Here is a 21,764-nt window from a genome sequence, read left to right on the forward strand (position 1 = left end):
TGCTGTTGCAGTGAACGACTGAGGTTTTTCAGACTCCGAGATAGCATTTTAAACATTGCGGAGGGAAGCTGGTAGCTTCCAAAGCAAGTACGGCTGCTGCCCAGGTTGCTCCGACGATCAGATTAAAAGTGACGTCATTGAAGTGGAAGTACGTCTTCATTCGTAATTTTTTGTTAGGTTAATGGTGCTGCTCATTTTATTGAATGGTGTGGCAGCTACATGGTATTTGTTTCAAATACCATCTATTATCACTCTCAGTGAAGAAGGCTCCTTTGATTAGATTGCCTGGCTGCTTTATTCAATATCTTTAATTTCAGTGCATCAAATTTATTGCATAGCATAGCTCTGCTCACTGCTATACCTCCCACCTATATTGGCTATTAATGAAGAAATGCATTCTTGACTCAATCTTGCAATTTCTCTGCCTGCAAAAAAAAATGATTTTTTTGTCAACTTTCGGGCTATGCCGAAACCTGGCAGTTTAGCAGTTGGCACCTGCTGAACAGATGGGAGCACTGTGTTTCTGACCGACAACTCAACAAGAAATGTGACAGCTTCACCAGCCAGAGCCTGGTACCTACAAAGAACACCAGTACACTATCATTTTGAGAATGAGTGTTACCTCATTCTTATAGGTGTTACAAGACAAATAGCAAGCACCGACATTGCACAGTACACAGGCCTCTACATTTCTCCTCCATTGAAATGTTTCCCACATGCAAGCACTCCATTGTCGCAGCTGCGCGTGTTCTAGAGCTGCCATCATTTTACTTTTAATTTCCAGAAATTAACTTTAGGGCTGCAGTGCCAAATTTTTGCAGCAACCCTTTTCTTGGAGTACTACAGAGTCCAGCCAAACATTAGTCTGGCATTTACACCACTCTAGTTCTTTACTTTAGTTGCATATCTGCACCAGCACCATCCAGCATTTCGCAGGTGTACCTGCAAATATGTTTTCTCTATTATGCTTGTCATTTTATGGTGGTTGTCTGCATGTACTCTGTCAAGCACTTGTCTTGCTACATTACTGAACTGAGATGTGGGCGCACGTTGAAGAACCCCTGGTGGTTGAAAATAATCAGGAGGCCTCCATTTCAGCATGTTTTGAAGACCAAGAGACAGTGTTGCAGGACAGTGTTGTATTAAAAGGTACGGTCTAGTGTAGAAGAATCTTACTGCAGAGAAAATTGCGGATAAAGAAGCATCAAGAATTTAAAATAACTAATTACTGGCTCCCACAAAACATGACGTCAACATTTGCAAAAGATCTTTTTATGAAAGATCAGGACCTCACAGTGACAGATGAGAACTGTCACTCACCTTCTGTTCCTTTTTGATCAGCATAAAATGCACCTAGCAGTTCTGAAAATTATGCACTATATTTTTTACCATTAGCATGTTATGGAAAGGCACTTTATTTGAAAATATTTTCTAACAACCTACTGTACTCGTGTATATGTGGTGTAATAAACAACCTAGGCTAATTTTGTATGTGCACTCCATAGGCATTACTATGCCAAGTATTACAAGAATGGGGCTGTGACCTGTTTCCAAGGATGACTGCATTCAGGAAATGCGAGTTTGCTCCAAGCTTTTCTGTAAGTGCCAGTATCTCAGTATAGACGTTTTTAGCATGCCAACCATCTTCTGAACATAAGAGCAATCAATGTCTTGTGCTGTATCATCTTGATGGTGGGTTCAAGATATGGTCATATTACAACCAGTGAAATGACCATTCCCTGACCTATCTACTATATATCGAAGCTAAATCTGTACAAAAGGCTAGCTACGAGCAGTATAACAACTTAACAAATAGATGATGTAACAAATAAACTTTTCAGGTACTTACTTTGTTCACAGCATGCTAATCAAATTACTGCAGTTATGAAAATCGCCTGGCACACAAGGCAAAGAGCAGTGCCGAACACATGTTGAAAGGTAGCTGGAACCCTAAACAAGGTGCTTGTGTCATAATTTGATAAATCACCGACACCGGAGCAGTTGTGATTCAACCCACCATAGTGGCTGTTCAGTGGCTTTAGCATTCGATTGTTGAATCGAAAATGACGGGATCAAATCTTGGCCATGGCAGCTGTACTTCAGTGGTGCCAAAGTACAAAAACGACCCTGATGTGCTGTGTGATTTCAGTGCACGTTAAAGAACCCTAGGTGATCGAAATCAATTTGGTGCCCTCCTCTATGACATACCTCAAAGCCCTCGAGTGGCTTTGGGATGTTAAATTTTACACACCTCGCTACTAATAACAGTGATTTAGCAATGCGGGCAGAAATGGTTGACAACTATGTTAGTATCAATTTTAAGCTGTATACGACTGTTGCCTGTGCTGTCGAATCTATACTTCCTGCTTTACAGCTTCAGTCTTGTATGCAATACAGTACCGCTTAGAGTGGACACCTTTGTCTGCGAGGGAATACCTGTACCACCATAACATTGTCATTGTCAACATCACTATCAAAGCAGTAGATTGCACTTGCACAAGTAGCAGCTAAAGAAAACGAAACGTGGTACCGACATCGCAGCTTGCTGACAGGCGATCTTGCAGGGGAGTTCAGCAGGCATGCTGTGCTCATGGGCAAGAATTTAATTGCCGCATTTGAATTCCAGCATATGTCCTTAGACTTACAATACCATGAAACCCAGTGACGTTCAGTCAATGGAAATCAATGTAACTCAACTTAATGCTTTTAATTTAACTCACAAAGAGGTACTATTTCTTTTGACAACAGGCGCCAGTATGATGCCACCAAGATTTATACTGTGGCAGCATTCATAGGTGCCTGTGTAGCTGAGAAAGACACCAAGCTGGTTACAGGACGACATGTGCCGTTGAACAATACATTTATTTTTAATGCCATGACAACCACTTCAGATACATTTCACTTTTAGCAAATGCTTGCTGTTCTGATGCAGATACTAAACAAGGTACTGCCACACACGCATAAAGAACAATTGCAAAGTCTGGTACTTTTTTTTTTAATTAACAAAAGCAATTGAAAAGTGTGCAAGCTTTTTTTTAGTTAAATAAAAATGACAAAACACATTCAGCAGGAACCCTGCTTCAGGGGTTCATGGTGTGAGCTGCAGAAAATTACATGCATGTACACACACACAGACAAAAAGGTAGGCTGGCACAGGTGAGAAACAGGTACTTAGTTTTGACGCATGGTTTTGTATAGATATTGTGAAACTACCCTGCACTGCTGCAAAACAAAACGTGTTGCACTAAAAGCACTGTTCTCATGGGCTACTTTTACTAGCAGATGTATATATAATGGATAGTCCTTGCATTTGCTGCATCTTTCATCAAGCAGTAATCCACCCTTCTCATTTGCTAAAAGAAGCAATCATCCCAAATTTGGGAAGAATTATATAAACACTCAAGTGTCCCATGCCCAGAGTTAGAAAAGACATCACTCAGTGCAACAAGACTAAAGTAAAACCCCCTAAACATCACAATCTGCCACTGAGCCTCAGAAAGGCTGTGGCAGTCTTTCAGCACATGAAAAAACTGGGTTCTCTGGTCTTTCAACACATATTTACATACCTAAGTGATGTATCCATCAACACAGATGGAAATAAGAAAGCTGCACGTCACACAGATGAATTTTTTTAAACAGTAGCTTGCTACATGTTTTGGGAAGCACTCACACATATAAGTTAAATGACTCAAGTAGCTACAAAGCAATGATTTTTAAGATCAAGCTGCATGCTCCAAAGCATGCTTTAAATAGTTTTCATTAAAAAACCAAATATGGGACAAGTAATGAACAGTTGACATACATGCCATGATGTACTGTCCCACATTTTGTGAACCACCCTGTACACCTCTCTTCACTGGGAATAGCACTGCTCATGCAGCTCTTCAATGCATGTCATACACACAACTGATACAGTAATAAATAAGACAGATCTGACCAGAAATCAGACGCATCATAAAGCAAAGCTACAAGGCTGAAGCACACAATGGTAAAATACGTCAACAGCTAGGGCTGCTGCATTACCATTTACTTTACATGCTAAGCCTTACGAGAGGCGTTCACCACAAGCCGTCTTGATACCTGGGCACAAAATATTTGCTTTCTTCAACCACTCGTGGTCCGCTCGTCTAATATTTTAATAAAATGCACTGCTCAAAACAGTTCTTGCCATTTTCACAAATGCAAGAAAGAGAGACTTGTGGCTGTTCACTGCCTTTTGTTAATTGTTTCAGCATTCTTGAGCACCCTTGCCTGCATGTTTCACAGAGCAAGGTAATTTAAAGTGGCAGCGGTCAGAACTTCATTTTTGCATGGTATCTTTTAAATGGGCAGGTTGTCGCAATGTGTGTTTCCATTGTTCAGTATATTTTGCCATAAATAAGGCGACCCTGCTCTCAGCCTTCTGTAAGTGGAAAATTAAAAAGCCCAGCTGAGGTACCTCAGAAGCACATAAAAAAGCAGTGGAACAACGCTGCCATATGAAGGACAGTGCAAGGATTCCTGGCTAGCTTAGCTGCCACTCTTATCATCTACAGAAAAAGCGTGTCCATATTGCTTGGTTAATGCTGACTTTGTGTGAAGGCTCTCTTCATTTCGGTGCTGGCCTGAAGTTGAGCGCTATGCTGTTGATGCAAAAGCGAAGTCGTGTTGGGAGTGGTCCATCATTGAACACGTGCCCCAGGTGAGAGTTGCACTGCAAAGATTGGGATGACGTACACGCTAGTTATGCATGCAAGAAGGAGCTGTTTATATGTAGACAGAAGTTAAGATATAAGCACCGGTGCAGTGACATTTGTAAGAAATCTTTCAACAATTAGTCTTGTGATACATACAGATTTCCAGTGTCGTCTGCAAAGGTGGCTTAACTCTTGTAAATTTTCCTTTTCTTTGCTCTTTATGTAAAACTTGTATACTGCATCCCAACTGTTGATACAGAATCCACAATAGGAGGATATTTTTCACAGTTGCATAACTCGTGTTGGCTGAACATTAGCACCTTTATGAACATTAGCTCCCGATATGAGGCGGTGCTACAGTAAAGGCTCTCTGAAAAGAATAGGGAAAAGAAGAGCAGAAAGCCTGAATAAATTACAATACAGACAAGCCCACTTATAACGGCCGCAGATATAACAAACGCTTGTTTATTACCAGCAAGTGTGGTGCTACTGTCAATATGTGCATTAGGGAAATGGCAATTCGTTTCAGATACAATGAACAACCTTGGTCGCACCACTCGGTTATAGCGAACGAAGAGGAACCGTAAACTCGCCCCGAAGCTGAAGAACTCTTGCTTTCAGCAATCGGAGATTGAAGAGCGTCTCTGAGCCTTCTCGACACCGCCGAGGAATGAACATGTCGATCCAAAAAGTAATAAAAAAGCAGCACTGAAACAGTAAGTGACCGCCAGCCAAGTGTGCCTGCCGACTAACACGCAGGCAATGGACAAAGCATCCCAAGTGGAAGCAGAACCACAGTAGGCATGAGACAGGGGCAGCGTCGAAAGCAAAGCTACTGCGCATGGTCGTGGATCAACTAACAGCAGCGATTTGAGAAGTGTTACTGTCTTGCTGGCCATGTCGGACACATGGTATGCGTCGCTTGCCCCATTGGCTCCACCTCTCGCGCTGCTACCATGTGCAGGCAGCGTCAGACAGTGAACAGTGCAGCTGATACGTTCTGTGCTACAAACGCTGCGCTTCTTTTGTTCCTGCATGGGCCCAGGAATGATACATGAAGCTGTCAAAAACACACATAATCAGACACATGTAGATTTGCTGCAACGCGTTGCTGATGCAAAGCTTGCCAGATGTTTCCTTGGATGAGTATGTTCGTGCGGACAACATTGCAGAGCCGCGTGCTCTGACGAAGCCGTTTTACACCAACTACAAACATTTCCCTACCGCAAGGAATAGGCCGGCCTGCCACCACCTGCCGTGAGCGCTTCAACCACGATTAGTTCTATCCCATCGGTAAAGATGATTGTTGGCAACAAGGGTCTCGACGAGGAGAACATGACTGCCGTGGATAGCCTGGAAAGTGCCGAGGTAGGATCTGCTTTGAATAAGTAGACAGGATAATGCAGTTTTTTAAGAAACAAACATCCCTTTCGGCGAACTTAACATTTCTGGCTATAATACGAATAGTCCACTTAGTACAAACACCGGATATAACGAACTAAATTCGAATGATCATCAGGTTCGTTATAAGTGGGCTATTATTCCAGCCAACAAAATCTGCCCCACAAAAATTTACCATTTAGAACTCCTACAGAACTGGAGCTAATCGGAAACGATTTAAAACAACTGGATCTCAATTAGTTCGAATAGTTTTTGGAAGTTTAGGAATTTGGACCTTCTTGACATGGACATCACATTTTTATTCTGCTCTTTAAATAAGAGTCTGAAGCCATGGCAGAGACGGCAGTTGGGTTTGGTGTACTAGAGTTCAAAGTAAATGACACTGCTTGCTATAATTTACACCTGCTCTTGCAATACTGAGGTGTTGTACACATGGTATTCTTCAATGCAAGTCTCAAAGAATTCCACTCAGTGAAATTCAACCATTGTAGCCACCCTGCATTATGCAGTCTGGCTTCACAAGCTGTATAACTGATCAGTCTTTCTTCACAACATGCTACCCTTTCTGGTACCTTTGCTCTTGCACATATAGCGAGTAGTACAAAGTAAACGTGCGCTTAAAATTTGATGTGTCAGCACTTCTTTGCAGTAATATTCGTTGAAAGATTTGGGCCTGGTTACTTTTTTATGCTGAAGAGTATGTTTTTTGTAAAGTTGTCACTGATATAGCTGGTTATTGCTCTATTAGCTGTTTTGTTTTAGTTATGCAATTAACTGACACAATCCATTATTGAGCCCATGGTTATGTGCAGCACCTTAAAAAAAATACTTGCTTGGTGTAAGCACCTGTCCATCAACAACTCATACTTGCAGGAGTGTGCGAATGTACGAAATTTTTTAATTGTGAACCCAACAATCTCGTATTCAATTCGCGAAACAAACCAAATAGTGCATATTTAAAATTATTCAGACCGAATTGAATTCTCAAGTTTTCAAATTCTTCTCTAATAATTGGCACGAAGTTTGAATAAGGCCTGCCGTAGTTTCCTTCAAAAGCTGTTTGAATAACAGGGCCAGTGCCAACGCCGTAGTGTGCGGGCTGAAAGGTTAAGCTTTGTGACACTGTTCATTTGTGTGACAGCAATAATAATGCTCATACATGACTTTTAAGATTCGATGATGTGGCAGAGCTCAGGCATGCCCAACAATTCCTGCCTTGACGCCCAGTCTCGGAGGCCATGGCTCATACTTACCTCACGCCCCCCTCATCCACTGTTTATTTGCTGTTGTTAGCAGCAAAAGTTCATTTCCCTATACATTTAGCATAGTGGCCATAGATTACATATTCTGACTTCTTACGTCCACCTAACTGAGATCAGGGTTGTGTCGTTTGACAGCTGTAGCTATAACCCGAAAAGTTATAGTGCCATACCGTCACTAATGCTTCACAAATTTACCAAAGTAGCGAATATTCATGAAAATATTTGATTTATATTTGATTCAGTTTTTAGATACACTATTCATATTCAATTTGGTTTTGAAAAGCGCTATTCATACACCCCTGCATACTTGGTTATGCAGCCCATTATCTTTAGCACAGCTCTAGATGATGAGCTGTGAGCCAGCAGGTAGGTCAGGGATTTAATGAGAACAATAAAAAGTGGTTGCCAGATTGTTTGTTTGCAATAATAAGCAAAATGTAAAAAATCTTCATTCCTGTAAAGCAACTTCCATGCCAGAAATGAGGACTCAGCCAGAACAGAGTGCCGTCTTCTGCACAGACAGGAAAGCTCTCTAAATGTGAACACAGGTACCTACGTCTTTGCGACAAGTAACCGGGCAACATGGTTTGCTTCTCAGCTGTACAGCGCAGCCCATATGGCAGCCCTCAAGACCAAAAGGTCTCGAAAAGTGAGGTCAAGGGTTCTTACAAATTTAGAGCTTAAGGGGTGCCATAAGTGGTTTGCTACATACATGGCTAAAAAATAAACCCTGTTGCTTGGTTACTTTTGGCATAGACGGCACCTTGCATGGAGAGATGATTCACTTCAGATAAAAGACGAGACAAATGGAAGAAATTAATTATAAAGAGCCCACTGCTAAAACAAAGCTATACAATGTTATTAATGCGATAGCATTTAGGTGGTCATCTCACAAAAAATTTCCAGAATTTCTGTTACAAAATTCCCTGATTGGTTGAGAGGTCACGTGACATTGTGACATCACAACCTGCCTTTTGTACTGTGAGCAAATTGCCCTATAGACAAGCATCATGCTTGTAAACAAAGGTGGCGTTGCGGTCGGCAGCGACGCGGGGTGTAGGCAAAACTCAGCACGCCTACACTGCGCCAAGCGACGCTGACTTCAAAACCAACTGGTGTATGCGAATATTTCAAAGCATGCGCGTCTCTTATGGTTATGAACATTTTTGTTGATGCTCAGAGAGTAGTTCTGCACTTTTTCAGCCTGCTTGCCACAAGGAATTAGTAGGCGGAGTGCTGCATCGGGCACTTCTCTGCTCCTATGTTGGCGACAAGTAAAAGCGCAGCGCTACAACGGGTGAAAGCGCGAGGTATGGGGAGGAACTAATCGTCCACAGTTCTCAACTTATGGGCCGATAAAGCATATCCGATTGCTAGTGCAAGATAGGACGACGTGATGCACGACGCAAATCATCTTTCTCGCATGATGAACCTCCAGATACCGACGAAACTCCGGATACCTTAGAAATTAATGAACACTATAGCTGCTTTGAATAACGCGAATGCGATCCGAGAGCTCTGCGAGTGCATGCATAGACATTTTACTCGAGCTCCAAACGAAATTTACGCTCACTCTGCTAAGCTATAAAATTTTGCTTCTTGTTTTAGAATTTATTCATGTGTGCGCATTCTGCTTGATTGGAGTGGCTTTTGGCGAATAATTTGCTGTGTTCACCAGGTTCTGATCGACCCACAGTGTGAAAATTCACATAATTTGGGAAATAACACCGTGCGACTTTGTCGAGATCCTAGCGTCGCTGGACCGGTGTTGAAACGACGTACATGTTGAAATTTGCGAAAATGAAAACGGAAAAAGAAAACGTCGTGCGTGCTACTAACCAAGCCCGGTGCTGCTTTAAGTGCAGCATGGTGTGAACGCTGAAGGCGACTGGCGGCAGCCTTTTCTCTTTTTTTTTTGCACAAAGTAATAATCGGGACGTTGTCCAGGTGATAAGCATCTGAAAATGGCCTCCTGCGTTCAACTTACGATCTCAAGCACACGGAATATCGAGCCTAAACCTATGCTGAGAGCATGACAGAATGAGAACGAGTTGCAGGCGTTACTTGATTTTTGCACAGTTCACCACGTGACCGAACAGCGATGCGAGGTTAGAGACACAAACAAACTGATTAGATTTGAATGCAGAAACACAATATAATAACCCAAGGGGCAAAACGAGCACAGCGTAATAACCCACGAGCTCGACGGTAATAATTAGCCGCGAAGCCGATCCGTCGCCGAACTTGTCTTGTTCCTCGGCCCCTGGCCGTCGCTTTCGCCCCTATCTGACTGCAATAAACTTGTGGCAACTTATGCCGCTTCCTTTCTCCTGCATTGCGGCTGAACCAACCGCACCAAAATTTGTCGGCCCGCATTGAATTGTGCCAAAAAACACGCAAGCATGGCGCATCCAGTGCGGAAGGTCCCGCTTTTTGTCTACACAACGAAAGTCACTGCTGATGCCAGCGCCGCCGCATCTCTTTGAGTCGCGGCCTGATGCTTGTCTATATGGCACTGCACATGAGCCTTACAGGAGTTGGAAAAGGGCTACCTGGGTCTCATGCCCCACCGGTGGCTGTGTTTGAAATGGCCACTTGTTGGAGCAGTGACGCATGGCTTAACTGCTGCACCGCTATGCCAGCACTGGTATGAGGGCTCCCCGCTACCTATGAATGCGATTGAAAGGGTTGTGACATCATCAACACCACATGACTACCAGTGGACCAATCATAGGGCATCGTCAAATTAAAAAATCAGAGGACCCCTAAAATTTGGAAGTTGGCCCAGCCCCAGAAAATGGATTAAGGTGGATTAGTATAATACAACATTGTTGTATTGTAACTAGGACAAGAAGACAGCAGATGCAGCAGTCAACTTCATACAAGCCGTTCTGTATTCTGTATCCTTCGTTCATCATCTCGTGTGCGCGCGTACAACGCTTCGTCGTCTTCTTCACTACACACATGATAATCCAATGGTAGGTTCTGGAACATTCTAGAAGGTGATGACTCATTCATACCATATAAGTGCAATGGAACCGGTTTCAACTGGAGTTTTGGCAGGAAAAGTGCAAGAACAACATTAGATACTCATTGTGGGCACCATAGCAGGCAATCTAAATGCTATTGCATCTTCTTAAGAATGTGGTTACGAAGGCCCCCAAGTTTTTCAACAGCAGTGCTTACATTTACAACAGGACCCACGCAAGAGCTAACATCATTCTTGTCTTACAGTGTGATTTGAGTCAAGTTATCCATGAAGCACTGTAGTAGCTTCTCTTCTTGGACATCGTACTGCTTCAGGCATTTCGACTGAGTAGTCTAATAGCTCTCAGGCTGTAGGCATTAGGTTCTGGCAAAGCAAAAGTAAAAGCAAAAGCCAGGGAGATGTTAACTTTCTTATAGGTTGCAGCACAACATGTTGTAAAGCACGCATACTTGTTTTTTTAATGTTAAATCCTGCCGCCATGACTTGCACATAAAATCTGTTTAAAGTATCTGTGCATCTGGAACCAAGCAGACCTGATAGTGACGGTGGTACTGAAAAGATCTTGGTTACCACATTACTGTTACAGACAGGAACAAGGCACACGATTATTATAGCGAAATCATGAAATGTGCGACCTCAAGCAAACTTGTAATCCTTATCTATTTGTAAACAACTCTGCATTTTGCCGGCAGAGCAATGTATGCAGATGCAAACCAAACCATTTGTTGGTCAGTGCAATGACAACCTTGTGGCAAGATAAGACTAATACATGTACCAAACCATCGTCTGCTAGGCTACTGCTATAAGGTTTTGGTGCCATCTACTTTATTCTTTGTGCCCATGCAGCAACTGTAAGCAAAGCTTGTGAATGGAACGGTCAGACTGGCTCATCTCTGCTTGATGGAATTAAATGGGCTCTGAAGGAGGGTACATAAACTTGCTCAATGACTATTTTCTCTCGTCATGAACACCGGAGCCAAATAATAGACTTTTACACGGAACAGAGAACCCACAATCACACACGAAAGTTGGGAAGACCTTTCCGGCGATTTTTTCATGCTTAAGCCCTCCTACATTGCACGCTGCTGCGTAATTCTGTTCAGAGATGGCCATTGGTAAGATTCTTTCAGGCGTTACGCAGCTACCAAGGCTGGAGCCAGTCAGAAGCGTCGCTCGAGCGGGCCAGGAAGCTCTGCCCCCCCCCCCCCCCTTCCCTTCACAGGGAATTCCCACAATGGGGCCGGTGGACGAGTTCTGACCTTTGAGCATGCAAAAACTGATGAGAGGGAAAGGCACAAAGACGCTGAAATTTAAATTTTGGCGACCAATAACTCAGCTTTTAAAAAACGCATTAAAAAAAATGTTTGCTGGAAGATATTTGTGAAGCTGCGTCTTTGAAGGGGTATTCACACGGGCGATGGAATCCCTCTCTAAGTGAGGGTGACTGCACACACGTCATGCCTTTGAGGGTGCTCACAGCGACGTAGCTCCTGGCTTTGTGCCGGCGGCGGCCGCCGACTGAGGAGGGGACCGCTCCTTTGGCCGCTACATTCAGTCCCCGACTCTCCAGGAGGTGTTGCCTTCGGTGGCATGCGTGAGGTGCAGCCCCTGCCGTCTTTCTTTTTTTGTCTGTTCCCCCTCCGGGTGTCTTTTCCCTCTTATCTTCCTTCCTTTGGGGCATCTATTCCGTTTCCCTCTTCATATTTTTTTTGCCTCCAGTGTCTGGGCATTGACACAACCCTGCAAGAGGTTATTGTTTTGGCCCCTTCTTTCCTTTTAAACCCCCTTCCCCCTCTGCCCCCAAAGCCCAGCCGTTTCAAAGCCCAGCCGTTTCGCTGGGCTTTGGGGCCCCTTTCGGTGGCTCCCTGCTGCCCATGTGAAACGTGAATCCAAGAGCAGGGGCGTACTTCGGCGGATCAGTGATGTCGGGCACCTCCTGTCCACATCCATCCACGCCGATTTCCCCAATGTGAATACCGTTTTAAGGGGAGACGCAGGTCTTGAAGTGAAAATATTTACTATTAAAGATATCGTAATGAAACCAGGTGCGCATATGTGTTTCATCTTCCTGTTTTCAAAAATATAATTAGTTTCAGTATATCTCAATTAGTTCCCATAATATACAAAAATAACTGAAGCCAAATTAGCCAATTTCTTATGGGTCCTTATGACACTTTCCATCAATCTTTTTTGGTTCCGACTGAAATGAAGGTGTAGCCGAAGACCTGCCATGCAGAGCTATACTATTTATATTCTTATTGAGATATACCATCGTATGAATATTTTAAATTATGTCAAAGTTTCATAATTACCAAACATAATTAGGTGACATCATTTTTCAGTAAATTTGATACGTTTGACTCAGCCATCAAAATATAGCATAGCTCCATAGTTTAGTTCTTTCTGAATTCAACGGTAAAAGGTTAATTGATATTGCACCACAAAAACATAATATAAAAACTTCTGTAAGGCCAGTCCTGTTGGCAAAAAACATGAAACTGAGAAAAACGCATTTGAAGTGCGCGTGCCAGCCATTGGGGGGTCGTTATAGAGACCAGAAAAAAAAAAAAAACAGCGGAATGCGGACGTTCCAAAAATATTTCGCAGCAGTGAATAATACCAGGATGTGGGGGAAGGGGTCCAGTTTTCAAACAATAACAAGATGACGGCCATAGGGGATGCGGTCGTGGGAAGCGATGGGCAAGTTCTGCCGCATTTCACTTTGAAATCGCCATTTCCGCTTTCCGTTGGTGCGAAATATATAATTTCTTAGTAATTGGAGGTCAAATTAGGCCTTGAAACTTTTTATGCAGTATCTGCATAAAAATCCCAAATATGCCATTTTTGTAAAATCAAAATTTTGCATTTTTTGATAATCTCAAGACCCACGTCTCCTCTCAACATCCCAGAAATACCACACCTTTATTGAAAGGCCCCATTAAAGGCCCTGCGACCACCCTCAGGTAAAAATTTTTGATGCACTGCGGTGGTTTGAACATTCATCCAAGGAACATGTTTCTACAAAAACTTCCTTTGAAGAGTATCTAACAAAGGAATTATAGCCATCACAACTAAGCAATTTCACCATGCTGAGTATACTCACACCTGTGCCCTTTCCAAGGCACAGGGAGAAATGAGTATACTCACACCTGTGCCCTTTCCAAGGCACAGGGAGAAATGAGCCTCTTAAAGGGACTATGCAATAAATTAATTGAGATTATGTAAAGCAGACGAGAGATAGGCATTTCATCACTCGTCACCCCAACGCAAGAATTTTTAAGCTAGCATCAATAACAACCAAGATATAGACGATTCAAAATTACGCTCCCCCTCAACTCGTACACGCGGGGCACCAGACAAAAATAAAGAAAACAGGTCTGGGACTGGTCCCCGCCCATGAATACATCATCCGCTGACGTTCCTTTTGCAACTTTCGGCTGTCGCTCCTAGCCCCCCAGCAGCAGCGTCGGCGGCGTGATTGCGGCGCACGTCAGGTTTCTTTGCTTGTTGTCTGTTGTAGTTAGCAGTAATGGACCCAGACCTCGAGGCGCGACTGCTCGCTCTTACGGCCGCGAGGGGCATCGAGCCCTATGCGTTCACGCCGTACCGGCTGAATGCCAGCGACGACAGTACCACTGCGAGTGGCTCCGGAACTCCCAACAGAAGGAGGCGGCAGAGGAAAATTAAAACCATATGCGTGAAGGCAATGCCCTGGCTCGCGCTAGCTCGAGGGTCGCGCGGCGGCACGAGCAGACGATTTTCACGGCTACCGGAAGTGTGCCCGTGACGTGGCTGCCGTGGCTCCAGCGAATGACAGCGTGTGGTGGCCTGGTGACGTCATGGGTAGTATGACTCACTATCGGTCACTACGAGCACACCAATCGGACCGAGAATTTTAAAAACACGGTTTTTAAAAATTCACAATAAATTGCCGGCTCAGTTCCGAAGACTCATACTTGGTGTGAATGCTTCTTAGCATCATTTCTAAGCATTGAAAACATTTACAAGCGACTTTTTATTCATTACATAGTCCCTTTATTGCTGGGAGACTAGCCCCTCTATCATGCTGAGAAACTAGCCTCCACAAGCAAAATTTCCATTCTCCTCCCATTGAGAGCAAGGCATACAGCTGCATCGGATGTCTACATCATGCACCCCACAGTGTTGTGGCAGATGTGCACCAACACCTGTTGCTTAGATGCAGCAGATCACAATATCGTGCCATGTCTTGCACTATGCTAAAATATAATTATCAATATAGCACTGTAGGACACAGCAACTCATCACCATAGAATTTTAGAATGAACTCTTTGCAGGGAATGTCCGTGAGAGCAAGGGTGGCAAAAATGCAACACTCAAAGACAACAAATAAAGTTTAAATATGGCACAACACATAGCCCTCAAAGAAACACAGAAACACAACTTGCATACAGATAAGTGGAAGCTACAACATAAGTGTGCTGTTGTCACATGCATGTAAGCCAACCACACAGTTCGGAAACTGCTGCCTTGCGCTTGTCCCCTCCACTGCACTGCCAATAAACCACAAGACAAAGCAAACCTAATCGCCTGCTGTAACTGTCCCATCTACCCACTGCGCTTGTTTACTTAAAATGTTAAAAACCTGATGATGGGTCTTTTAATGGTCAGCAAAAGACTGTTATTATTTTCTGGCTCATCTCTGCTTGGTAGAATAGCACTGCAGGGTGATAAGCAGTAGGTACCATCATGAGTTGAAAAGAAGAGCCTAACAACAGTAAGGGGTTTGTTGCAACTGTCTTCTTCCTGTTTGCTGTTCAGTCCATCATACGGCGCTGAACGAGTGGCCATTTCATGCTTATGTGACTGTGGCACTGCTCCTGAAAGTTGAGGTTAACTACAATAGAGTGCCACCAAGGAGCAGTGCTGGCTGCCGGCAGTGACACTGGTCTGTGTCCATGCCAGCCCAACACATTCTAATAGTCGCAAACTGTAAAAAGACAAATGTTCAGTTTACCTTTTTGCAACACACTTCTGTTCGTATCATGCCATGCGATGAGTCCTCTTTCCGGATAATGCTTGAGTGTGATTCATCACCATCCACTGTACCTAGCGCCATAAAGAATGATGGCCAACCACAATTCGAGACGAATTTGTGTTCAGAGCTGAGGACGAAATAAACGTAACGGCATTAAGCCACAACTGTATCGCTAATATTTGGCTGCTAGACCATCCCCAAATTCACTGCCAATGTTCCATGCAAACTCATGCTCCTCCACAGGTAAGCTTGGTTCCATTACATGATCACTGCATTTCAAATACACTGGTCATACAGTGGAACAATAGTAAGACACTGCTGTATTTTTATCTTTTCAACCTTATGTTTGCTTGCTTCACTCAAGGCATTGCCTTGAGAGTTAAAAAGAAAAGTTATTTATTGCCACATTGCCCATATCAAACAAGGAACACACATTTTCATTTGCTACTTCACTTTTCAGCAATCAAAAAGTAGGCTGCATTAAGGGGGGATGCTGGGATCAAAGGTGAAATTTCTTATTTTTGGTGTAGAGCAGTAAAATTCGGCAAACTCTAAAGTCCACTGAATACTTGAATACAAAATTGCACTGAAATATCGTATGTAGTTTTGACATTAAAAATTTTTATATGTTCACTGCTATACCAAACTTGCAGAAAGCCTGGCGTGACAACAAAACATGGTAGGAACTTGCAGCAACTCTTAAGTTTCACTAAAACTAAAGGATTCGCTTATGCAGTGACATTCTACATATATTTTTAGCAGCCTGATTTTTTTTCTATACAGAATGTTATATCCACACTTGCATAACTCACTCATTATTGTCATGTCAAATTACTGACGGAGTGGAAAAAATGATAGAAGTAATTCAGGAATATAAGAACGTCACTGCATAAGAAATTTATCAAGGAACACAATGCAACAAACCACATGAAAATTCGTAAAGCCATTGTCATGCTATGCTTCTGCAAGCAGGGCAGTCAGGTCAAAAAACACTTCACTTTATTACCTTAAAGACCCCATTTTGGGGGGTACTACAAATATAAATTGAATATTATTGCCTACATGATATTTATGAAGTGCATATTTAGATTGTTAACAAAACTTGATGGGCAGGTGATGGCATCAACGTCGTGGGGAGGGCCATTCCAGTCTTTTGCAGTGCGAAGAAAAAACGATGCGTAAAATGTAACGGTGCGGGCGCGTTGGCATGAACCATGAGAAAACTGATTTTTTCACGGTGATTTCAGCCAGTTTTTTTCGTACCTACAGCCACAAAAACATTTTTAAAGTCACGTCTTTGCAGTTTTAAGGAAAAATATTCCGGGATATAATTAAAAAGACTGTATCGATAACAAATCTAGCGTTTTTCTGAAAGATTTTTTTTCTTGAGATTTTTGTGATTTGATGCCCGTGTCCCCCCTTAAGCAGGACACACTAGAGTATGCTAGGTGCACGTAAAGTACCAGTAGTGATGCATGGTAGTGACTGCAAAGATTACAGGAAAGAGAAGTCCCATTGCATTCACTGTTTGTAGTTACAAGTGTCAATTACTAACAGGTACTAGCAACTCAATATTCTTTCTTCCCCACAGAACCACTGTCATGCAACATCTAGCGTTTTTCTAAAAGTTTTTTTTTTCTCGAGCTGTCTCGATCCAGGTGTTTTCTACTATCATATTACTAGTGAATAGTGGGCAAGCATGTTTATTTTCTTTCTTGACATCAGGTGTGTAATTATTAAAATAATTAATTCCAGCCATGCTTTGTTCCTATTACGGAGAGTAAGATAAGTAGCAAGTAATGCTGTTTTACTTACATTTTACAAGTGTTTGGAGCACAAAATAGCATTCAGCAGCTGTGTTACTGCATGTGGAGACGGTGTGCAAATGCTGTTAGCAGGGATGGTGCAGTATGTGAACGAATACCTATACTGTGCCAGAATTTACGGTCCTTCATACATTGAGGTAGTCATGTCAAACAAGCAGGAGCTGCTGGAGATGTGTTGTTTGAAAGAACAGTGCATGAAAGGCAGACTGCAGGGCACACCCACCTGAACAAATCAGCACCGCAGGCAATACATGTGTATGTGCCCTTTGCTTTATGGTTGACCCACCGGCCCCTGTAAGCCTGCAAATACAGGTAAAGGCAACAAATCATACAGTAGCTAGATATGGCATTCCGCATGCGCGGCATTAAGTCAGGGTACGGCAGTGGACTGTTAAAACACGCGGCTGAGAAATCAAGCCGACACGTGGTCATGTCCAGTTGCTTGGAGCGTCTTCATTTGATCAAGAACGAGCCCAACCGATACTAGCTCCATGGCACAAGTAGTCAAATAACGCCATCTGTTCGGTTCTAGCACCGCAGTAATCCAGCAGAGAGGCGTACAGTAAAAATAAAGCATTTAGTGAATCATGCGGCTTCAAGGTAGTACATTGCGCAAGTGGAAACCACGCCCGATGAGAGCCATCGCATTTTGAGTAGGCACGTTGAATTCACGCTCTGAAAAAGAGAACTGCGCACGCAAGCGTCAAAAAGAACAGACTGCGTACTCGCGAAGCAAGTAGACTAAATGACACATCTTAACAGTCGATGTTACGAGGTCAAGAATGACTGACGAATGCAAAGAAAGTCAGAATGCGGAACTTACGGGTTCTGTACCCCTTTGGCGACAAATGTAAAACTGATCGGGTGTGAGTTTTTCACGCCAGTCCTTTTCAGTCATGTCCTTGACATCCTTCTGGTCTGCCATTCTGAACAGATCTGCACAAGCGAGTTGATCAAACGATGAGCCGGTCGTCAACACAACATTGCAAAGTAGCTGCTAGTCTGCGGAATACAACGTGAAGCCGCCACTTTCACAGCGCCTGCCGAGTGCTGGCCTGCAGTGGGCCACTAGACAGCATTCGATCCTCACAGGAACCCGTTTGGAAAGTTGAGGTACCTGAGAGGTGAATAGCGCGGACGACAGGCTTATTATTGGGCGGCCGAATTGCTTGCGCCGTGGCTGCCCTAAAAAGGCATTCGCATAGCCTGCTGAAGAAAGGCTTCTTCACGATATTTCGAGCGCCCCATAGCACAGACATTCCATACTAAGTTTTGGCACCGAACGCTACCTAATGGGCCTTGTTGCTGCTAAAACTGGGCCCCGATGATAGCTCGTTTCATGTCAGCAACAAATTTTGATTCCTATAATTACACATAGGCCCTACACTACCGCACCAAGCAGACTACGCTCCGGGGCTCCGGCGACATACAGCCGCCTAGCGGCTCTAAAAACGGCGTTTCAGTTTTCATCTGTCAAGTCGGCTTGCTAGCTGGCTGGTGTCGTCACAATGTGAAGCGGGAAAATATAAATTCTATTTTGCATGCCTATCGTTGGAAAGCTACGGATTATACATATGCTAGAAAGGGCTTATAAAAAGAAGAAAAATAAAAGTACCCTGCCGTCACCGTACATATTATACAGTCAGCAATGTGTTACGGCCGAACTTAGCCATTTTTTAACGCGCCTATTGAAATCATTCCTTATGAACGAGGGCGCAAAATGGCCAATTCTGCGTTATCCGGGCTGCTTCTGAACAAGTAACACTATTCATTATGTTGCGAAAGAGCTGTACTTCAATTTCGGATACGGATTTTTCGACAGCCATATGAGGGAGTCTTTTTACGCTTCTAGCGGAACCTGTCAACGCGGAGCGATCATGGTGACAATGGCGTCCGTCGAACCGACGCTTCTCTGCATGTTGCTCAGCAGCGGCGGTGTTCTCGCGATTTCGCAGCATCGGCACTTAACTTTGTAGATGCAGGCGACAGCTTTGTGTGAAAAGATGTCGTCCATTCGTCTGACTCTAGTACGGACAGAGATGACTACTCTGCCCAGCCTGGACTATCGACAGGTACCCGTCTGTAACTTTTGTTTTCGGGTTTCGCTGCTATTCGAGCCACTGAAGGTCTGAAGGATTTTGTGCCACCAGCAGTGTAGTGGGTCGAGTTTTCGCCCAGTCGGCCCGGGATCGACCTTGGCACTGCGCTGCGGAGTAGCCCAAACCGCCTCGTGTGAGCAATCGATTCTTTTAAAGCGAAAGCTTTACTACGCCAGCCAGCGAGCTTTTTCGGCTCGTCGCGCACTTCAGCTGTAAGCCGTATGCCGTGGCCGACGAACGACTTTGAGCCGCTGTTGCCTAGCAACGCCGCAGGCACGCTCCAACAGATGGCGCGGCCGTCGACGGCTCTCCCGTTGCCGCTCGATCTACCAGATATGTGCTTCGCTGGGTTAGAGAAAGAGGAGGTGCCGCCTCGCGGTCGGGCGATATATATATATATATATATATATATATATATATATATATATATATATATATATATATATATATATATATATATATATATATATATATATATATATGCGCTTCGCCTCAGTGTACTGTAGTCGTTATGGAGAGCGCGAAAGAGACGAAACAACGACAGAACGAAGCGAGGGAGAGACAATGCGCTCAAGAGACGCCAGGAGAACGCGCCGCACGACTCGAGGAGCGTCGTAACGAAGATGCGGCTAGAAGTCGTGCCACGTCCCGGTGTGACTCTTCAACTGCGGAAAAGACCGGTTTGAGTTCTCGAGAGCGTCGGAATGAGACGCTGCGTAGACGACGTGCCGAGGAAACGAAGCTTTCGCAGTTCAACTAGGGTTAACCAGAGCTAAACCACAGCCAATTTTTTTCTTTACTGATCAGAAAGTTTGGCATGAAAAGTTCTGTAATTTTGTAAACTAGTTTCTGACAGTAACGCATAAAATATATATTCTATATTTTGTATTCTCTTACTTTCTGACTTAATGTATTCATTTTTCTACCTTTTTTTGCGCGTCTCTCAAATTTTGCCAATTTTTTTTCGTAAGCAATTCATAACCCATTTTTTCTTTATGTCATTAAAAAGAGAGCTCTTTTAGCTACACTATGATGTGCTGCAACAGAGCAAAATTTTTGAATTTAGGGGTAAATATATTTTTTCGTGCACCACTTTCAAATTGCCTGTTTACCCGCGGTATACGGAGTGTTAACGGCTCACTTGGTCTGGCTGTACAACGCTGACATTTTAAAATTGTGACCAGTTGATTGCTTCCCACTCGCATCGGAGCTATGAGAACAGGTAAACAGGCAGTGATATTCCATGCCGCAACAGGAAATTCTCTTAATGCAACCAAATAATTCCTATTTCTGGAACTTCACTTCACTTTATTTCCTTAAAGACCCTCGTGCTAGGGTATTACATAAGGGGTGGGACACATATAGATTAACAACAGAAAAAGTACACAAAAATTGAACAAGTTATACAAAGAAAAATGATTATCGTGATGCAAGCAAACGCGTAATTTGGTTAAGAAACATAGTTTGGCATGTGATGGCAGCAAGTTCATGGGGAAGGCCCGATATTTTTCCTGCAGCAGTTTGGAATAAGTAAGAAAATATCGGGTTCTAAAGTTTCTCGGAAATTTACGAAAATTCACTTTTCTTAAAATTTTATTCTTAAAATTTTCTGAAAAATGCGAAATTCCCCGAATGGAATTAAAATCTCTGTAATCAGACCCTCAAACACTGGCAAGTAATAACTAGTGCTCGCACGCTGCAAAAATTCCCCTTTTCCTCGAAATTCGAGACCCCTTCACGATAAATGGATTGTTTACAAGCGAAATGCTTACGACATCGAACAGTTCGACTGTTTATTCTGGGCGATCGACTTTCAAGCAAAACCAAGAAAATAATGTGCATCCTCCGGGATTTTTAATAATATCGCGCGATTATCAATGTCAGCGCCGCGCCTGTAACAGGAAATAGCAGGCCACGCTTGCAGTGGAGAGGATTTTGCGCGCTTGCGCGAATATTCCTCGTTTATCGCCCGTTATAAGGCACTTTAGTACCTCGCGATATGATTAATCATTCTGGAGGCTGTACACGGACGAAAAGCAAAGTTGAATGAAAGTACGGACAGATAACGGAAGTTGCGCCCAGAGTGCAAGTTTGGGCTAGTTAGGAAACTTGGATTTTCTTCAAGGGTTCTTGAGAATATTGGATCATATTCATGTGACAGATCGAATAGAGAAATCTTCAGAGTGCGCTCTGCCTCTGCATACCGCGCGTGCTTCACGAAATCCCGCCAATAATAATAATAAAAGGCTTTCCGAGGAATAAAGACTTCTGCGGCATAATAATAGTGTTGGCGGACATCACAAAGCATTAACGAGTATACTGCTTAACAAATTTTTAATAACATTTTATAACTATTGCAGTTGGGAGCCTGGCTGCAATTAGAGGCGTATAGATGGCTTCTGCGTCATATAGTAATGCCATTGCTGCGGTCATCAGAAAATAGGTAAATCATGTTAGCTAGTAAGCTGGTTAACTAATCTCCGTCAGTAATAAC

At 43.4% G+C, this 21,764-nt stretch overlaps 1 protein-coding gene and 1 long non-coding RNA gene across 7 annotated transcripts; one reads left to right on the forward strand and one right to left on the reverse strand.

Moving 5' to 3' along the window:
• Positions 1-417: 417 nt before the first annotated feature.
• On the forward strand, positions 418-9,164 carry LOC144113779 (uncharacterized). The gene is made up of 3 exons (XR_013310859.1): positions 418-573; positions 1,506-1,598; positions 5,206-9,164. It is a non-coding gene; the product is annotated as an uncharacterized LOC144113779 (long non-coding RNA).
• Positions 2,829-18,612, reverse strand: LOC144113775 (peptide methionine sulfoxide reductase MsrB-like). 6 transcript variants are annotated; one of them, XR_013310857.1, is made up of 6 exons: positions 18,289-18,612; positions 17,995-18,107; positions 17,395-17,471; positions 13,478-15,472; positions 9,892-13,433; positions 2,829-4,693 (listed from the first exon to the last, which is right to left on the reverse strand). XR_013310857.1 is itself a non-coding variant. In XM_077647086.1 (6 exons), exons 1-6 carry the CDS (start codon positions 18,428-18,430, stop codon positions 4,618-4,620), a joined length of 675 nt encoding a protein of 224 aa, XP_077503212.1. In that variant the 5' UTR covers positions 18,431-18,612; the 3' UTR covers positions 2,829-4,617. The 6 variants fall into 6 exon arrangements, 4 of the variants coding, with proteins under 4 accessions (XP_077503212.1, XP_077503213.1, XP_077503214.1 ...); XM_077647086.1 differs by lacking the exon at positions 9,892-13,433 and adding an exon at positions 9,179-9,297 and having other exon boundaries at positions 15,325-15,472; XM_077647087.1 differs by having other exon boundaries at positions 9,892-10,006; positions 15,325-15,472.
• Positions 18,613-21,764: the final 3,152 nt, after the last annotated feature.

Source organism: Amblyomma americanum, chromosome 1 (genome assembly GCF_052857255.1).
Source record: "Amblyomma americanum isolate KBUSLIRL-KWMA chromosome 1, ASM5285725v1, whole genome shotgun sequence".
NCBI classification, from domain to species: Eukaryota; Metazoa; Arthropoda; class Arachnida; order Ixodida; family Ixodidae; genus Amblyomma; species Amblyomma americanum.